Source organism: Puma concolor, chromosome A3, assembly GCF_028749965.1.
Source record: "Puma concolor isolate L17-30 chromosome A3, mPumCon1.1.hap2, whole genome shotgun sequence".
Classification (NCBI taxonomy): Eukaryota; Metazoa; Chordata; class Mammalia; order Carnivora; family Felidae; genus Puma; species Puma concolor.
The window spans coordinates 126,880,789-126,896,495 of NC_141669.1; the positions used below are offsets into that span (position 1 = coordinate 126,880,789).

The 15,707-nt window shown below is 52.3% G+C and overlaps 1 protein-coding gene across 1 annotated transcript in view; it reads right to left on the bottom strand.

Moving 5' to 3' along the window:
- Positions 1 to 15,707, bottom strand: part of SLC13A3 (solute carrier family 13 member 3) — a 75,493-nt gene that overhangs the window by 6,304 nt on the left and 53,482 nt on the right. Inside the window, exons 9-11 of the mRNA XM_086702377.1 lie at positions 13,241 to 13,338; positions 7,845 to 7,957; positions 1,110 to 1,271 (exon numbers count right to left, since the gene is read on the bottom strand). Coding sequence (XP_086558503.1) covers positions 1,110 to 1,271; positions 7,845 to 7,957; positions 13,241 to 13,338 — 373 coding nt within the window. The remainder of the gene's footprint in view (positions 1 to 1,109; positions 1,272 to 7,844; positions 7,958 to 13,240; positions 13,339 to 15,707) is intronic.

Sequence of the window (15,707 nt, forward strand, 5' to 3'; positions counted from 1 at the left end):
GGTATGCGCCCAGATTTATTTTGCTATTTGCATCTCTGTTTACGTGTGAGATTGAGTCGTGACTACACCCCGCCCTCCCCCACCGCTCTGCTGTCCTTTGGTTTCAGCGGCTGCGTTTTGCCAACCTTATTCCTGGGTTGCACGGCTTTCTCTGTCTTTCCGTGCTCTGAAATAGTTTGAATAAGGTGGGAACGATCTGCCCTTTGAAAGTCTGGAAGCTGTCACCCAGCTAACCCTCTGAGGACAGGCTGGTGATTTTTTAGGGCGGTGGTTCTCCACTGAGGATGGTTTTGTCCCCCACCCCCGACCAGGGGACGCTTGGCAACGTCTGGAGACGTTTTTGATTGTCACGATGTAGGGGAAGCTCCTGGCTGGCACCTAGCAGGCGGCGGCCAGGGCTGCTGACCGTCCTACCGTGTCCAGGGCAGCCCCACACAACAGACAGCTCTTTGGCCCCAAATGTCAACAGTGCTGAGAAACCCTGCTCTAGAGGGAGGTTAGAACTGCGCCTACCATTAGAGTTTCTTCTGTGGTTATTTGCCTTACTCAGATCTTTCTACTTCGTCTGAATCCAAATTTGACAATTTCTATTTTCCTAGAAACCTCTCCGAAGGAAGAAATTGGGTGCACTTTTGAAAATATTTACTCTGTGTATTTCTTAAAGAAAAAAAAATCAGGGGTGCCTGGGTGGCTCAGTCGGTTAAGCGTCTGACTTAACTCAGGTCACAATCTCGCGGTCCGTGAGTTCGAGCCCCGCGTCGGGCTCTGGGCTGATGGCTCAGAGTCTGGAGCCTGCTTCGGATTCTGTGTCCCCCTCTCTCTCTGCCCCTCCCCCGCTCATGCTCTGTCTCTCTCTGTCTCAAAAATAAATAAACGTTAAAAAAAATTTTTTTTTAAATAAGAAAAAAAAAGAAAAAAGAAAACAATCAGTATTAAAAAAAAAAATCAGGGTCTAACACGTTCATGCGGTTTAGAAGAGGGCGATGGCACCTGTAGTCCCCCATGGAGCGCCCAGTGGCAGGGGAGAGATTTCTGAAGCACCCACCCTCCGTGCCCTCCCCCCCCCACTCCGCGCCCTGCCTCCCCCCCCCCCCCCCCAGGACTCTCACCAGCTCCGCCAGGACGGGCAGGAAGATGATGATAGTGGCCGTGTTGCTGGCAAACTCGGTGAAGAAGGCGATGACAACAGTGATGAGCAGCACGGCCAGCGGGGGCGGCACGTTCTCCAGGGGGTGCAGCTGCCCACCGATCCACGCCGATAGCCCCGACTCCTGCGGGGGGCGGGGGGCCTCTGTTCAGAGCCGGCCCGGCCCCAGCTGCCACCCCCCGAGGGCTGGGCCCAGGAAGGTCGTTAGGACGGACCACAGTGGTGACCATCAGTGCTACAGAATGGTCTCCAGGCTCTCTTCTGCTGACTTCTTCAGGAGTTACTCTACTCAGGGGTGTTCAGATATTCAATCAAGTGAACCTTTACCACAGCCCTTTTCGCAACCCAGTATCCTCTGAGACCAACACGCTTCGGTGTTTTCAAAGGATCTTTACACATTTCTTTTATGGTTAATAGAAAATGTACCGCTTTTTTCTCCTGCTGAGAAAAAAATTAAACCAATCGTATGAGAAAAAAAAAAAAAAAAGAAAACTTACCGCTTCTCTAGAACTTAAAATTTCATAATGGATTCTAGAACACAGCATACTATTTTTTTTTATTTTTTATGTTTATTTTTGAGAGAGAGGGAGAGAGAATGAGTGGGGGAGGGGCAGAGAGAGAGGGGGACACAGAATCCCAAACAGGCTCCAGGCTCTGAGCTGTCAGCACAGAGCCTGACGCAGGGCTTGAACTCACAGACCAAGAGATCATGACCTGAGCCGAAGTCTGACGCTTTAACCGACCGAGCCACCCAAGCACCCTATGTATTCACATAAATAAAATACTATACTATACTTGTCCCCAGAATTTGACTTAAAAGTTACCTTGAAGGAACGAATCATAAATGCTTAAAGATATTTTTCTCTAGAAGAGACTGTAAAATTAACTTGCTTCTTTTACGTCTGTACCTCGGCACTGTTTGTCTGATAGCCTAGAAATTATGGCGAGTGGCAGAGTCAAGGTCCCAGCCGTCCCCTGGCCCAGGGAACCGTGCAAGGAAAAAATGGGGCCACTGGTTTTTCCCAGAGGCCACTCCTAGGAGACTGGCGGCCGTGTGCGCGATTTAAGGGAGAGAAGCTGGAGAGAAGGAATATTAATGACTTGGATGAATGAGAAGCCAAAAGCTTCCCAGTGGCTGGGCCTCTGGGTGGCGGGCTTCCGGCCAAGTTCGCAGCCCCTATGGGTCCTTGGCTCAGCTTCTGCAGTCAGAGGGTGGTCACCGCAGGGGCAGCGGCAGAACCCCCTGCTTCCCGGGGTTCTCTTGGGGACTCCAAAGGGCTTCGCCTGCCCTTTCCCAATCCCTTCGGTATCAAAGCTCTGTTTCCTTGGAAACACACAGCCCCATGGCGTTCCAGGGGGAACCATGCAACAAGCAAGTTTGGAGGTTGTATACCCAGAGGATGAGGAGAAAGGGCTCTGGAATCAGAATGACCTTGTTCCCCACCTTAATCCTTTCTAGCTGTGCTGTCCTGGGCAAGCAACTTAACCTCTCTGTGCCTTAATTTTTTTAAATCTGTAAACGAGGGTGTGACAGCGCCTGTCCCAGAAGGTTACTGTTGGGAGAAAAGGAGCTAATCTATAAAGCAGTTGGAAAATGCCTGGGTACCTGGTGAGGGCCCCACACGTGCCAGCTGTCATTAGTAGCTTCGAGCCACAAGTAAAACACTCAGAAATTGCCCAGTGCGGTGGTTGTCAAACTGTGTTCCTTATGGCCCCCCAAAGATGTCAAGAGGTGCCTGAGGCCATGTTGCAGGATGGGAAGGGAGAGGCTTGACCATCTTTAAGAGCCTCAGAAAACACACCAGGCTCAGCGGTTTGAATACAACTCTGTATAATAATTCCTAGGGAAAGAGAACCAGTGAATTTGATTCAGGGAAAGGAAAAAGAGAAGGCTTCCTGCACACGTGTGAACATTCAGACCACTGTGCTGCTTACAAGCTGTACGATGTTGGGCAGATCGATGAACATCTCTGTCCCTCGCTTTCTTCAAGGAGTTGGCGGTAAGGGTCAGACAAAGACGCGCAAAACACGGTTCCTCTACATAGTAAGCCCTGGATAAGATTCATTACTATTTCTTTTTTTTTTTTTCAATGTTTATTTATTTTTGGGACAGAGAGAGACAGAGCATGAACGGGGGAGGGGCAGAGAGAGAGGGAGACACAGAATCGGAAACAGGCTCCAGGCTCTGAGCCATCAGCCCAGAGCCTGACGCGGGGCTCGAACTCCCGGACCGCGAGATCGTGACCTGGCTGAAGTCGGACGCTTAACCGACTGCGCCACCCAGGCGCCCCAGCCCTGGATAGGATTCATTACTATTTCTTTAATTCAACACGCACGTAATATAGAGTTCACTCTGTGCGAGGCACTCGTCCAAAGACTGGGCTAATATTAGCTCATTTAATCCCCGTAACAGCTCCATGAGGTAAGTGGTATAATTATCTCCATCTTATGACTGAAGAAACTGAGGCACACAGAGGTGGTAACTTGCCTGAATAAGTGAGGTAATTTGCCCTAGGGTTGGAATTCTGAGCTGGGACTCTAGCACTTTCTTCACCAGGCCACCTCTCCAATGACATGATAATGCCAGTCGTCCATCATCATTATCATCATCACCATGACCATCATCATCGAGGTGACTCTCCAGCAGAAAATGAGGGATAGGGAGCATAAACACATTTCTGCTTGCCTGCAGGGTTTGCTCCACTCTGACTTACTCTCAAGCTCCTATAACCTCAATGTATTTGTAGATAAGTTTATTCGGATGGAGATTAAATGAGATACGCTTAAAGGTGCCAGAGGAAGACCAATTTTCAATTCACGAGACGGTAAAACTGTACTCACAATTCAAGGACGAAGGCTGAAGGTGGCCCTGGTTTTAGCACCCGGTATGTATCAGCCCTGTGCACTTTCCATACATCATATCGGCAGTGCTAAAAACAGCCCATTTTACGGGTCATGTCCAACAAATATTTATTGCGCGTGTTATGTACCAGGACTCTTCTGGATGCTGGAACAGTAGTGAATGAGACCTATATGATCCCTGCCCTCATGGCGCTTACGTTCTAGTAAGGGAGACACCCACCGGGAAATGAACAGGGCAATTTGGGGGAAGGGAATAAGGAAGGAAATAAGTGGGGTGGTAACAGGGAGAGGGATTATAGGCGAGGCTACTTTAGAGATGGTGCCAGGGAGGGCCTCTGAGTTGGTGACCTTGGAAATGACCTGAAGGGCCAGGACTCAGAGATCTCAGCGAAGAGCATTAGGCAGAAAGAAAGCAGATGCAAAGGTCCAGGGGTGCAAATGAGTCTAGGGTAGCTGAGGAGCATCGAGGGGCCAGTGGGACTGGAGGGGAGCCAATCAGGGGACAGAGGCAGGAGCCGACGACAGGGAGGTAGGCAGGGGCCAGGCCATGCTGGGCCTTGTGTGTAGGCCCAGGAAGCCCTCAGACTAGAGTCTGAATATATCGGGAGTAATGGGCAGTTTTTACAGCGGGAGAGAAGCGTAGTGAGGACACTGAGCAGGTTTAAGTGAGTTGCTCAAGCTCAAAGCGAGCACCGGGATCTGCTTCCAGCCCTTCTGAACCAGTACTTGGGGGTCCACACACCCGGGCTCACCCTGGACCCCGTCCGAGGACCTGTAAGCCCCAGGAGGCCTGGCTGTGGCCTGGCGAGGGTACAGGGCAGGGGCCGAGAAGCAGGATGTGCCATGAGCGCTCTGGTCCCGCCTGGGGCAGGCCGCGCGGGCCTGGGCAGGGGATGGTACCAGCCGGGGTTGGGGGAAGCGGGCAGCTGCCACACAAAGGCCTTGTTGAACAGAAACCCCGGCGACCGCCCAGGGCCGGGCCAGGAGCCAGACTGACCTCCCAGATGGCCAGTGGCCCCGCGGCCCAGCCCCCACCGAGAGCGGGGCTTTTCCCACCACATCCCAAGCTCAGAGGAGCCTCTGGGGTAGAGGACCGTCTCCTCTGCCCCCTGCCTCAGGGTCAGACAGGGTTCACGTCCTCTCGACACATGGCACCATGTCCACCGAGTTGCTCAGGCAAGAACCTCCACGCCATTTCCCCCTTTTCTCCCACATTCGGTCATCATAACCAACTGCGTCGGCCACGTTCTGAGGTCTCCACGGGCATCGACTCATCCAATAACTGTCACAAGTCTGTGGCACGGCGCCATTATTATTCCCATTTTACAGATGAGGAAACTGAAACGCGCAGCTGAGGTACAAGACCTGCAAACCGCCCCCCCCCCCCCCACTCCGCCCCAGGCAGTCTGGTTCGACAGCCCCGGCCTTTTCCCATTGCACTGCATGGCCTCTTTGGGACCCGGATAACAGGCCACTTCCTCCGGGAAGCCTTCCCTGATACATCCCCAGGAGGAGGCAGTGGTGAGAAAAGTCAAGACAGACAGGATTTCAAATCCCAGCTATGCTATGCTACCTACAAGCTGTGTTACCTAGGATCGATCAGTTAACCTCTCTGGTCCTCAGGATTCCTGAAATGGAGACAGTACTTTTGCTGAACCATCCATTTGCTCCTTTTGAAGTCTATACTATTGTATTCGTGTGTGTTATGTGTTGGGAAAAAATGAGTAAAATAAATCTACGTGTCATAAAAAGGAGAACCTGAGCCGGCCACTCAGCTGACCTTCGGTGAAACCCTTGTGGGTGACAGATTAGCACTCCGGACTCCAGAGGCCCCGGGGGCCCCAGCACTGTCTCAGGCCTGGGAGTTGTCTTGCCCAAGGTCACAGTCACTCCTGGGGCTGCTCACCGGCGCAGACTGATGGAGGGATGCCGGGATCTGGCGGGACAGCCTCAGACCAATCGGGGCATCTCTGAAGGGCCAGCTCAGCTCTGTGCTCCCTGTGGGGTTGGTGGGGGTGTCGTGGGGCACCGCCCCCCCCCCGCCCTCTCCTGCTTCCTTCCTCCCCCTTCCACAGAGGGGGGGCGCCTCAAGGGCCCAAGCTGATGCCCCTGTTCACGCATGTCCATTCCAGAGTCTGCTCCTTGGGAGCCCCGCCCACAATAGCCACGGAATGAGGATTCCGAGAGAACGCACGGGGAGTTCTCGCACACGTCTGCTCTGGGTCACGTCCTACAACCCCGAAGAGGAAGAACTTCCATCCAATTCAAAGATGAGAAAACCGGCGCCCAGAGAGGTTTAGCAACTTGCCCAAAGCACCGCAGCGCAGAGTGGGAGAGACGGGATTGGGATCCAGACAGTTGCATTCTCACGCGGAGGCTTCTTACTAGCACATACCTTACGGATGTCTCCTATGTATCACTGTTTGCAACTGAAAATTAAAATGGAGTGAAAGAGAGAAAACAAGGGGCGCCTGGGTGGCTCAGTCGGTTGGTCATGATCTCACACTCCGTGGGTTCGAGCCCTGCGTCGGGCTCTGGGCGGACAGCTCAGAGCCTGGAGCCTGCTTCGGATTCTGTGTCTCCCCCTCTCTCTGCCCCTCCCCTGCTCATGCTCTCTCTCTGTCTCAAAAATAAAAACATTAAAAAGAACTTTTTAAAGAAAGAAAGCAATCCGAGAGGCAATTTCAGGTTTCCTTCATCTGAATTTCAGATTAACCCTTAATTGGTTGTGGGTTTAAATGCCTCGGCGGACAAGGAGAGACGCAGGGGTGGGTTCCAGGATCATGACCTGGGGGTTCAAATCCCGGCTCCAACAATCTCCTGGGTGTATGAACATAGGCAAGCTACTTAGCCTCCAGTTACCTCGGTTCCCTCATCTTTGAAATGGGGACAAGCAATCCATCTACTTCAGGGGTGTTGATGAAGGTTAGAGGAGTCCATTATTTGCAAAGCGCTTCAGGCAGAACCTGTTCTTGGGAAGTTCTTCAAAACGAGCCATGAGGAGGCGGGACTCTGAAAGCAGCCTGCCTGGAGTTGGAACCCTCGCTCTTGAGCCGAATGCAACTGTATGACCTTAAGAAAGCTGCTTAATTTTTCCGTGCCTCAGTTTCCCTACCTGTAAAATGGGAATACACATGTTACCCACCCCCTAGGGTCAGCGTGAGCGTTTGATGAGACAACACTGAGGCGGCCCTTCCTGAAATTCTATGCTCCACTCACCCCACTGCAGCCCCGGCTCCCAGAGCCCTCCAGAACAACATTCGTAATAACCCTAATTAATAGTAATGATATCTGACATTTCTACCACGGTGGTTAAGAGCGTAGGCTGTGGCACCAAACGACCCGGATTCTAATCCTGAGCGCATCGCTGTGTGACCTTAGGCAAGTTACTTTCCTTCTCTGTGCCTCGGTGTCTGAATCTATCGAACGGGGATAATAGGGGCATCGACCTCAGAGGCTTGTTGGGACGTTTAGATGCGTTCGGGTGTGTAAAGCACGTGGAGAAGGGCCTGGCCCAGGGCGAGCCCAAGACGATGTTATTCCTCTGCTCGCAGAACCCCTCGAGTCTGGGTAGTAGCCGTAGTCGCGAGTAGCAGTGTGCTCATCGTGAGCTCCTTGAGAATCCGGATCAGACCTTATCCCTCTTTTCCTGCACAGCTCCCAGCCCTGAGTGCGGCGCCGTGAGGTAGGAGCCCCTGGTTGTCCCCGTCTGGTAAACGAGGGATCCGGTGGCCGCAGCGCCCGCGCAACCCCGGGTGCTCTGAGTCGGAGCCTGCAGCTGGGGCTACGACCTGCGCCCACCTCCCCAGGCCCGCAGCCCGCCTGCCGCTCTTACCTCGCAGCCTTTGGCCATGGCGAAGCCCCCTCCCAGGAGAAGGATGATGTTCCAGGGCACCGTGTCCTGGACCTTCTTCCACGTCAGCAAGGGCTCTGTCTCCGCGTTAGAAGCTGGGTGGAGAGAGGACACTCAGGGTGAAGAAGGGTCACTACCCCCTGCGGCCCCATCTTTGTGGGGGCACCGCTGGGGGGTCCCCAGGGAGCCACAGTCTGGCTCCAGCATCTGATTTTGGAGCTTTAGGGAAAAAACACCCCCCCCCCCCCGAGCATTATGAGGGGCATCTGCTCTATTCAGAAGGAAAATCATTGTCATGGCTCCCACGGCGTGAGAACCTCCTGGAACCGGGCACCCCACGTACATGCAGGACATCCTTTCAATTTCCCCAAACCCCTTCTGGAGAAGTGGTGCTTTCATCCTCATTTACAAGAGAAAAGGCTCTTTTTTGTAACTGAATGGGTGCGGGCGAGAAAAAAGTGGAAGGAAGAAACGGGAAGAGAGAAACTAAGGGTATCCTCGGTCCGTGGAGTTATGGGATGATTTTTCTTTCTACAAAAGCGGCAGTGTCTGCGTGCACTGGTTAGAACGGGGGGGATCGGCAAACTTTTATAAGGGTTGGGGAGCGGCTGCTTCAGGTTTGCAAGCTTCTGTTGCAAACAGGCCACTACTGTAGCAAATGCACAGACGCAGACTAGGCACTGTGGTGTCCCCAGGAATTTCTACTTAGAAAGGGCAGGGGTGCATTTGGCCCGTGGGCTGAGGTTTGCCACCCCTGTGCTGGGAGCACAGGCCTGGAGACAGACGCTCCAACGTTGGCTCACCACACGCCCTTGAACGTGACCTCGCCTGTCTGAGCCCCAGTTTCCTCAGCTGACACGTGGCACAGAGAGAGTCCCTTGGGGGCCCTCGTGGACACTGACGAGGTTAATGGCAGAGCCGCTGGTGGACAGAGAGGGTCCTGGTTGGTTCACGGCCAAATCCCCGTGTCACTGCGTGCACTCCAAAATGCTCGTCAGCTGATGTTAGGTGCCTGGCTTAGCCCGATGCCTGGTGCAGAGTGAACACTCTGGAAATGAAACTGTCCCTGCAGGCGGCCACCAGGGAGGCAGGAGGTCAGGTCCGGCCCATGCACGGCCGTTCCCGACTTCCCAGGACAATTCCTGGGTCACCCAGCCGTCGACATTTTGTTCCTCCTTTTCAGCTTTTTCCAAATTGTACACTGTGATTACCGGAAGCGAAAGCCAGAGATCTTGGGTGGCTCAGTCCTCTGCCTTCAGGCGATAAAGTATAATTTCATTAAAGAGGCAGGCAAGGTCTGAAAAAGCAAAGGCCCTGACGGAGGGTTTAACATCATGCAGATTCAATGAGTTACATGGTAAGTGCTAAAGAGGCCACCTGCTGCACTCAACCTTCGCCATGATCGCCATGATCGGCTTCCTTAGTTTCCCATCCAATCACGCCCTGTTGCTGTTTCTTAAAAGCACAGAGCCTCTAACTGTGTGAATCTCACACTCCCCGCCCCGTGTTAGCCTGCGAGCTATCTGGAGCAGGCCCTGAATCTGAACTAGATTTGAATCCTAGCTCTGCCGTCCGTTGGGCTGTTCGGCTGTGCGATTTGAGCTAGTGACGTCACTTCAGAGACCCACTGGGGAGAGGAAATGGGTCCACGTGTGCAAAGGGTTCGGCTCCGGGTGTGGTCCAGAACAAGTCCTTGGTTATTCATTTAACACGTATAAATTGAGGACCCATCGGGTGTCAAGCACTCTTCTAGACACTGGGGATTCAGAAGTGGCCAAAACAGAAAAAAGAAAAAAAAAAATCCCCCCCCCCCCTTGGAGAACTTACATTCCAGGAAGGGAGGCGGGTGAGAAACCAATAAATTCACAATGTCAGGAAATGTAATGTGTTATGAAGGCAAGAGAGTAGGGTAAAGGGGTGAAGAGTGACAAGGGGGAGGGATGTTCTTCTAGACAGTGTAGTCAGGGAAGACTTCTCTGGGGAGGTGACATTTGGACAGAGTCTGAGTAGAGTGATGGCAGTGAGTCACGCGATATCTGGAAGAAGAGCTTGGTGGACAGAGAGGAAATGGAAGTCCCCATTGCCATCGTCCTCATTGTCATCCGCAAGCACAGCACCCAGCACATAGCAGGCACTGCATCTGTACTTGTCAAGTGACCATAAAGGGACAGAAATACAAGGGCAACTCCGAGCCCGGGAAGAATGGAAGACAGCAGGCATAATCAGAAAATCTAGGTTGGCCTGGGTGCCTGGGTTCCACCTCCTGTTTCTGTGTCGCTAGCCATGTGACCTTGATCAAGTCACTTGCTCTCCATGGAAACTGGCCACTCTGTCGGGCTCCGTGTAAGTCCTAAGTGCTGGAATGTACCATTTCAGCCAAGTCTTCGCCGGGGCCCACCGGTAGTCCAAGGACAGGAGAGCTCATGGAGTCCCCTCTCCCCACCCACCAGGCAGCCCCAGACACTCCAGCCCAAAGAACCCTCCACAGAGGGGGCATGCTGTGCCCCTGTGGACCAGACCCAACTCGCAGACGCGTTTTAACGCTACTGTTGTGGGTCCACGCTGTGGTTTTCCACTGAAATCAGTTGCTGACGCTTAAAATCAGGGCGATTGCATAAAGTTTTGTGCTTCCCTTGAAAAGTCAGCAAATGTGGCGAAACCAGTTCAGCTTTCCTGTGTGGTGACACTCGGTGGAAACTGAGTCACAGCGCCCCTTTATTTCAAGGGTACTGGCTTGCCAGATTTCCACAGACCCCACAGTGCCCTGATGTGAAGGATCTCGCCACTCAAGATCATCCTCAGCTGCCGTCTTCCTCACGATATAGACATTGGTCTCTGTTTCAAAAATGCAAAAGGAAAGCTGGACAGGGAGGGCCCGGTTTCACGGAACCAATTTTCCTGGCCCCTCCCCCCCCCCCCCCCCCCCCCCCCCCCCCCCCCCCCCCCCCGCCTGCTGCATCCAAAACTGTTACCTCCCTCCCTGTGGGCATTTGGTTTGCAACCCCTGTTCCAGAAAACTACTAAAGGCAGAGGTGAAAAGTGCCTAAGGGACTTGTTCGTTCTCTAAGTGGAAAAGGAAGGCCCAGGGGTGCCTGGGGGGCTCCGTCGGTTAGGCGTCCAACTATGGCTCAGGTCATGATCTCATAGCTTGTGAGTTTGAGCCCCGCGTTGGGCTCTGTGTTGTCAGCTCAGAGCCTGGAGCCTGCTTCGGATCCTGTGTCTCCCTCTCTCTCTGCCCTTCCCCCACTTGCTCTCTCTCTCTCTCTCTCTCAAAAATACATGAACATTTTTTAAAAATTTAAAAAAAAAGAAAGCAAAAGAAGGCCCAGACATCCTAGGAACTTACTCAGGGTCACCCAGCACATCAGCAGCAGAGCTGGGATACCAGACATCTATGTCACAGTGCCCTCCCGACAGCCCCGGCTGACAGGAAGCCTGGCCTTTTTCAGCCTCCCCCCACCCCCCACAGGTGACAGAGGCATGGATGGGACCTGATCAAGGGTAACCGGTCCACAGGCCAGCTATCCAGGAGGCTAGGAGCGGCCCCGCGGGAGAGCTGCCTGCGTAAGAACGAGCCACACCAGGCAGAGTCTCACTCTCGGAGGTCCACAGCAAGCAGACAGACAGGGGGTGCTACGGTGATAGCTACAGGCCGCAAGCAGAGGGGACGTGAGCGGGCCGGGAGGGAGGAGGCAGGAAGCTGCGGTTGTGGATGTCCGGCGAAGGCGGGCACTACAAGAGAGAAGACACCGTAGGGGAACCGAAGTTACAGAAGACAAAAAGCAGGAACCGTAAAGAAGCAGAGGCTATAAGGAGGTCAAAACTTAGAAGCTGGAGAAATATGGAGAGGTCAGCACATGGTACCCAGTGTGGATGATGGGGAAAGCCGGTCGGAAGCAAGACGGAGAGCAGAGACGAATCCTGCCCGTTTGCAGGGTCTGAAAGCCCCCTGCCCGGGGGTCCTTGGACCCAGTGTTTGTTCTGTTGCTATAGCTGCTTCTAGGGCCCTGTGAAATCGGCTCCCTACTGATCCTTACCTTATGCCCCGCACTCAGACCCCCTCCCCTGAAACTGGAGTTTAACCCACCTATTACTCTAGTTTTTGTCTCAACGACAGAAAACAGATTACGGGGCGCCTGGGTGGCTCAGTCGGTTAAATGTCCGGCTTCAGCTCAGGTCATGATCTGACAGCTCGTGGGTTCAAGCCCCGCGTTGGGCTCTGTGCTGACAGCTCGGAGCCTGGAGCCTGCTTCGGATTCTGTCTCCCTCTCTCTCTGCCCCTCCCCTGCTTGCACTTTGTCTCTCTCTCTCTCTCTCTGTCTCTCTCTCTGTCAAAAATAAATAAACATTAAAAATTAAAAAAATAGGGGCGCCTGGGTGGCGCAGTCGGGTAAGCGTCCGACTTCAGCCAGGTCACGATCTCGCGGTCCGTGAGTTCGAGCCCCGCGTCGGGCTCTGGGCTGATGGCTCAGAGCCTGGAGCCTGTTTCCGATTCTGTGTCTCCCTCTCTCTCTGCCCCTCCCCCGTTCATGCTCTGTGTCTCTCTGTCCCAAAAATAAATAAACGTTGAAAAAAAAAATTAAAAAAATAAAATAAAACAGATGACGACCTATTTCCCGACTCCTGGTGCCGAGCTCATCCCACTGGCCCCATCCCTCTGTCACAGGGGCTAACCTGCTGGGAACCATCCCAGCGGGGTCACAGACCGGCCACCTGAAGGCCAGTCTGGGGGACTCGGCATCCTTTTAACGTAACCCGGAATGCCGTTAGGCAGAAGTGTGTCTGTCTCTACCACTTCCTAGCCATCGAAACCTGGCCTGAGAGCCTCACGTCCAGCCCCTTGGGCAACTGAGTCACAGCTCCGGCCTCGGGCCCACGGGCGGCACAGTTTTTCTACAAAAGGGTCAGAAAGTGAATATGGCGGGTTTTGTGAGCCAAGAGGCAATATCAAGGCTATTCTATATATGATTCTAAGGAGAATAAATGTCCACAAATTTCTTATCGAAGAAATAAACTTTATTTATGGACACTGAAATTTGAATTTCGTGTAATGTTCCTGTGTCATGAAATATTTTTCTTTGGATTGTTTTCAACCATTAAAAGAATGTCAAAGCTATTCTTAGCTCGTGGGCCGTACAAAGCAGCCGGCCAGCTGGATCGGGCCGGCTCTCCTTGCTGACTCTTGTCCCCGCCTGTCACCTGTGGCGGCCCGAAGTGCCCCAGACAAGGTAATGGCTCAGACAGAGAGAAGGGAAGAAGCAGGTTAGTGCCATGGGGCTCGGGTCCCAGGCACGGGCCCTGCCTCCGGGCCACTGATGACCATGCTTCAGGCCACAGTTGTCACTGAGCCCACTGAGACCCCAGCCCTGACCCCTTACCTTTAAAGTCAAACCACCACTTGAGAGAGGGCCTTTGGGACGGGAAGAAGAACAAGACGGTGACAATGGCCACTCCAGTGACAGCATCGGAAAGAAACCTACAATGACAAGGCCCCAAAGCGTGTGACCCCGGGGGCATCGCAGCAGGCCAAAAAGTTTGGCAGATTTGCAAATGAGGATTTGCGGGAGGGAGTTAGGAGCTCTCTGCGAGGGGGGCCTTGTTCCGGGCCACTGGACAGCGTCCTGCCTGCACTCAGCATGGATGCAACTGTCCGTGATGCACAAGCCTTCTATGCACGGCCCCCCGGGGTACTTAGATGCTGCTGAGACAAACAAATGTTGACCCTCCCAGGAAGAGAGACCTGACCACAGAGGGCAGGATCTGAGCGCCACCGAATACGGGATCTGCGGAATTCCCGTGGATCACACAACCAAGGCTTCTCTGAGACTCTGTCAGGTATTTCTTCCGCTTCTGCTCGCGCTCCTCCTGGGAGGGGCAGCTCACGGCACGGAGACGGGGCCCGGTTGCGCCAGCAGAAACCAGATGGGGGCAGCCTCACAGCCCCTCGAAATCTAATACCGCCTTTCAAGGATCCACATCGCCTCTTGTGGAGACATCAGGCTCACAGAAGTCTCTCGGGGCCACACAGTTTCTATCTCAGATGAGGCACCTGAGGCTCACAGAGCAGAAGCAGCTTGCTCGAGGCCAGGCCATGGTCCATGCGGGAGACGGGCACTGAACCCAGATGCGTCTGGCTCCAAACTCAATGAGGCACAGAGCCACACGTCAACAAAAGCCCTTTCAGTCCACACATTTGGAAAGGAGAGTATTCAAGGGACCAAGAAACTGGAAAAGATGGCCATTATTGCTGCGTTAAGAGAAATATCAACCAAAATGCTGCTGGAGTATCATTTATCTGCTAACAGGTCAAACCTGAAAGGGTGAGGATAGTATCTAATGCAGACGTTGGAAAGCATATACCGATGGTATAAAATAAATAAATTGGTTTAACCTTCTGGAGGGCAGCTGGCAACATGTTTCAATACATGTAAATACCCCTTGATCCAGTCATTGTACTTCTAGGAATTTACCCTCAGGGAAACTTGACTCTCGTACACAGACTACGAACAGGGATGTTCATGATAGATAAGAGTAAAAAAAAAAAAAGGGAAGAGTTTTAGTACAGACACGTGTAACTAAATTGTGTACAACAATGTATATATAATAGTTTATCTATAATGAAATGCCCTGCATCTGTTTGTTTTTAATTTTTTTTTAATGTTTATTTATTCTTGAGACAGAGACAGAGCGTGAGCAGGGGAGGGGCAGAGAGAGAGGGAGACACAGAATCGGAAGCGGGCTCCAGGCTCCGAGCCGTCAGCACAGAGCCCGACGTGGGGCTCGAACCCACGAACCCCGAGATCATGACCTGAGCCCAAGTCGGTCGCTCAACCGACTGAGCCGCCCAGGCGCCCCTGCATCTGTTTTTTTAAAAGATATAAGATGATATCAATCTTTAAGCATTGACATAGAAGTACAACGAAGGTATCTTGCAAATAAAACCTTTTTATTTGCAATATTAGACACAATCCAAAAGGAATTGATTAAATAAATTAAGATGCTCTCCTTCTATAGACTACTATGGAGCATTTAAAAAGAATGGAGTAGGGGCCCCCCGGGTGGCTCAGTCGGTTGAGCGTCCGACTTCGACTCAGGTCATGATCTCATGGTTTGTGGGTTTGAGCCCCGCGGCGGGCTCTGTGCTGACAGCTCAGAACCTGGAGCCCGCTTCGGATTCTGTGTCTCCCTCTCTCTCTGCCCCTCTCCTGCTCATGCTCTGTCTCTCAAAAATAATAAACATTTTGAAAACTTATAAAATAGGGGCGCCTGAGCGGCTCAGTCGGTTGAGCAGCCGACTTCGGCTCAGGACATGATCTCGCGGTTGGTGGGTTCAAGTCCCGCGTCGGGCTCTGGGCTGACAGCTCGGAGCCTGGAGCCCGCTTCAGATTCTGTGTCCCCCTCCCTCTCCGCTCCACCCCTGCTTGTGCTCTGTCTCTCAAAAATGAATAAACATAAAAAGTTTTTTTAAAAAGAATGAAGTAGGTTAGAAAGAGCAAGTTGTCCAGGATTATAGTACTGTACTCTCCCACTTTTTGTAATATGCATACGTATATGTCTGTGTGTACCTACTATTATGGGCGAGGGTGTGTGTATATCAGATACGTCAGACACGAAGCTTTAATTGTGAAAATCTCTTCATTTACAGAGGTTAAATGAAGAATAACTTTTAGTTCTTCAATTCAGCATTGTTTGAATTTGTTACGATTATACATAACTTTTACGATTAAACAAAAAAGAAAAAAAGCAGATCACAACTTATATGTCTCCTGTACTCACATTTCTGTTAAAAAATCTTCTGTTTAGATAGGTTTCTTTTTAGCTAGGTTGCATATATCTCTGCAATTA